The 2,443-nt window shown below is 40.2% G+C and overlaps 1 protein-coding gene across 2 annotated transcripts; it reads right to left on the bottom strand.

Moving 5' to 3' along the window:
• Positions 1–243: 243 nt before the first annotated feature.
• LOC105160500 (uncharacterized) lies at positions 244–2,015 on the bottom strand. 2 transcript variants are annotated; one of them, XM_011077900.3, is made up of 3 exons: positions 1,822–2,015; positions 1,480–1,739; positions 244–1,385 (listed from the first exon to the last, which is right to left on the bottom strand). In XM_011077900.3, exons 2-3 carry the CDS (start codon positions 1,732–1,734, stop codon positions 600–602), a joined length of 1,041 nt encoding a protein of 346 aa, XP_011076202.1. In that variant the 5' UTR covers positions 1,735–1,739; positions 1,822–2,015; the 3' UTR covers positions 244–599. The 2 variants fall into 2 exon arrangements, with proteins under 2 accessions (XP_011076202.1, XP_011076201.1); XM_011077899.3 differs by having other exon boundaries at positions 1,818–2,014.
• Between the last annotated feature and the right edge of the window lie 428 nt (positions 2,016–2,443).

The following is a 2,443-nucleotide window of genomic DNA, read 5'->3' as shown; positions in this document are numbered from 1 at the left end:
AAAAAAATTATTTAATATGCATCAAATCAGTAATAAATTAATTAAAATAAATATCACTAATTTTTAATTAATATTCATAAATTTAATAAATTTTAATTAATTAATAAACGTATTTATTAGACAAAAACATACCTAAAATGCTAAATATAATTTTGCAAATTAAAAAATTTATGCATAATTACTAGAATGGAGGGGACTGCGACTATCCCAAAAAAAAAAAAAGGAAGAAAACTTTACAAGAAGTGATCCAAACACAGTCCAGCGACACTATACAAAAGCAGATCCATGTCCGTTCTTAGTACATAGTTATCACAAGAAGCAACATACCTAACATATGTAGTAATAAGATAGTATAATTGGCACCCTCCTTATGCAAAAGTTAAAATAAATGAAATTATAATAATTCAGAATAAAGGACTAAGAGAACCTTCCTGATCGGGGGGTACTTACTTTGCAAAAGGTTACCGAGGCACGTGCACGTGAACCTCTTTCGCACGTGCCTCTCCTCGTACATCACAGACCCTTCTACGCTAATCTTATCTTATTCTACCGGATCTAATCCTCTACACTAATCCCCATCCTCCCACCCAACGCCTACATCAATTGCACACCTTCCGATTTCTAGAGTTACTCCGTTTTAACCACGATGTTTCCTGGTCAGTGCCGCTGTTTTCTTGATCCAATGGCTCGGATTTAATATCCCCACCCGGCTGCTGTAGCTGCAAATCCATCTCATGGTCTCCCGAGCTACCCTCGCCTTCCCTCCCGCGTTTCATACCGATCGGCACCCCGAACAATCTCGCGCTTATTTCCTCCGCCGCCGATCTGATGTGACTTTCTTCTCCGCCGTTGGCCGCCGCCGCCGCCGCGACCACAGCGGTTTGCATTTCTTCGCAAAATCTCGTCATTGGTAGTAGATCCAACGGCTTCACCGCGTTTTCCGCCAAGTATAATTTACAGCTATGCCCTTGATGATCGTTGCTGCCGTCATTTTTGTTGTTGCTGGCGTAATTTGACATCAAAGCGTAAATATTGTTGCATAAACTTTTCATTTGGCTCAACTCTTTATTGAGCTGCACGTTTTCTTTTCTCAGCCTCTCGTTTTCTCCAATCAGTTCCGCTGTGCTGCCGCTGAACTCCCGGACGGTGGCGGGGGAATTCGAGGAGGAAATTACTTGCTCCTCACCTGAGTCCGACGGAGACACCGTCCGCGGCGGCGCTGCCGGAGACGGTTGTACAGCAACCGCTGCAGATGGCGTCGCCACCGCGGTCGATGATGCCGTCACGATTTTCCGGCGCTGAATATCGCACAAAAGCTTTTTCTCACCTCTTCGAAAGCATTCATTCGAGAACTCCCACCGATCAGGCACAACCTTCCTAAATCCCTAAAAGTTCCACAAAACAACTCGATCAATAACCAAAATCAAAACTTAGTCACGAATTAAAAAAAAAAAAAAAAACTTGATCATAGAAACTTACGTAGGTATTGAGTTGTCTGACAAAACTCGAGAAATTATTGTGCTTGAAATACTTTGGCAGCAAATCTCTAGCAAACTCCGTCGGATTCCAAACGATAAAAGTAGATCCGTCCTCGTTCCAGGAGATGACGTCATCGATGGCATGGTCATCCACCAGCTGATAAGTTTTGGTCAAAAAAGGCGTCGGAAGCGTCCTCGGCGTATCACCGGCCGTCGATTCACCTCCACCGTTCCGATCCACCGGCGGCGGAGCCATAGCTCCTGATTCACCGAAAACCACCAATCTCGATAAACCAAAACATCAAAGAAAACTAGAGAAACCAGAAAATCAAAACTTACAGACGTTAATTCAGTTGAAAAATCCCAGCACAGATCTAATTGTTGAGAGAGAGAGAAAGAGAGCGGAGGATGAATGGTAATTCTAGAAGGTTCTGGTTGTGAATAAATACAAGAAGAGAGAGAAAGGGAGTAAAAAGGGAAAAGTTGGAGACGGAATAGAAAGAAAATAGAGGAAAAGAGAATAAAAGTGAAAGGGAAGGGAAAGAACGAGAAGTTTCGGTGGGGTAGAGAGATGTGGCGGCAGCATATTGGAGAGAGCCACACAGCTCAATCAACTCTGGAGGAATTGGAATTAGTGTGGCGTGGAAAATTCTAAGACGTGTTTCTTAGTCAATTAAATTAATTAATTATTTTAACAAAAACCTTATACTAATAAATCAATCAAGGAATTTTTATTTTATTTTGGGAGAGAAATATCTAGCTAGAGAATCTATATCCCTTTTCCTTTTGAAGCTTTGACTGAATCAAGAAGCAGATATCAACCATTTTTTTTTGTTATTTCATATTTTTAATAATTTTAGAGTATGTGAAAAAAATCATAACTATGTTCATTAATTTCAAATTAAAAAATTTGAGAAAAATAATTTTAAAATTAAACCAGATTAAATGCATCTGAAATTTATCAA

This window comes from Sesamum indicum, linkage group LG4 (genome assembly GCF_026168435.1).
Source record: "Sesamum indicum cultivar Baizhima isolate 11 linkage group LG4, ASM2616843v1, whole genome shotgun sequence".
NCBI lineage: Eukaryota > Viridiplantae > Streptophyta > Magnoliopsida > Lamiales > Pedaliaceae > Sesamum > Sesamum indicum.
Note: the sequence above shows the minus strand (reverse complement) of the source record. Positions and strands in the feature narration are given on the sequence as shown.

What these genes read in the sequence shown, in the direction of transcription:
- LOC105160500 (XM_011077900.3), bottom strand. Translation starts at nt 1,734, where the DNA reads ATGGCTCCGCCGCCGGTGGATCGGAACGGTGGAGGTGAATCGACGGCC. An exon ending in TCAGACAACTCAATACCTAC is followed by an intron (nt 1,386 to 1,479) that starts GTAAGTTTCTAT and finishes TGGAACTTTTAG; the next exon opens with GGATTTAGGAAGGTTGTGCC.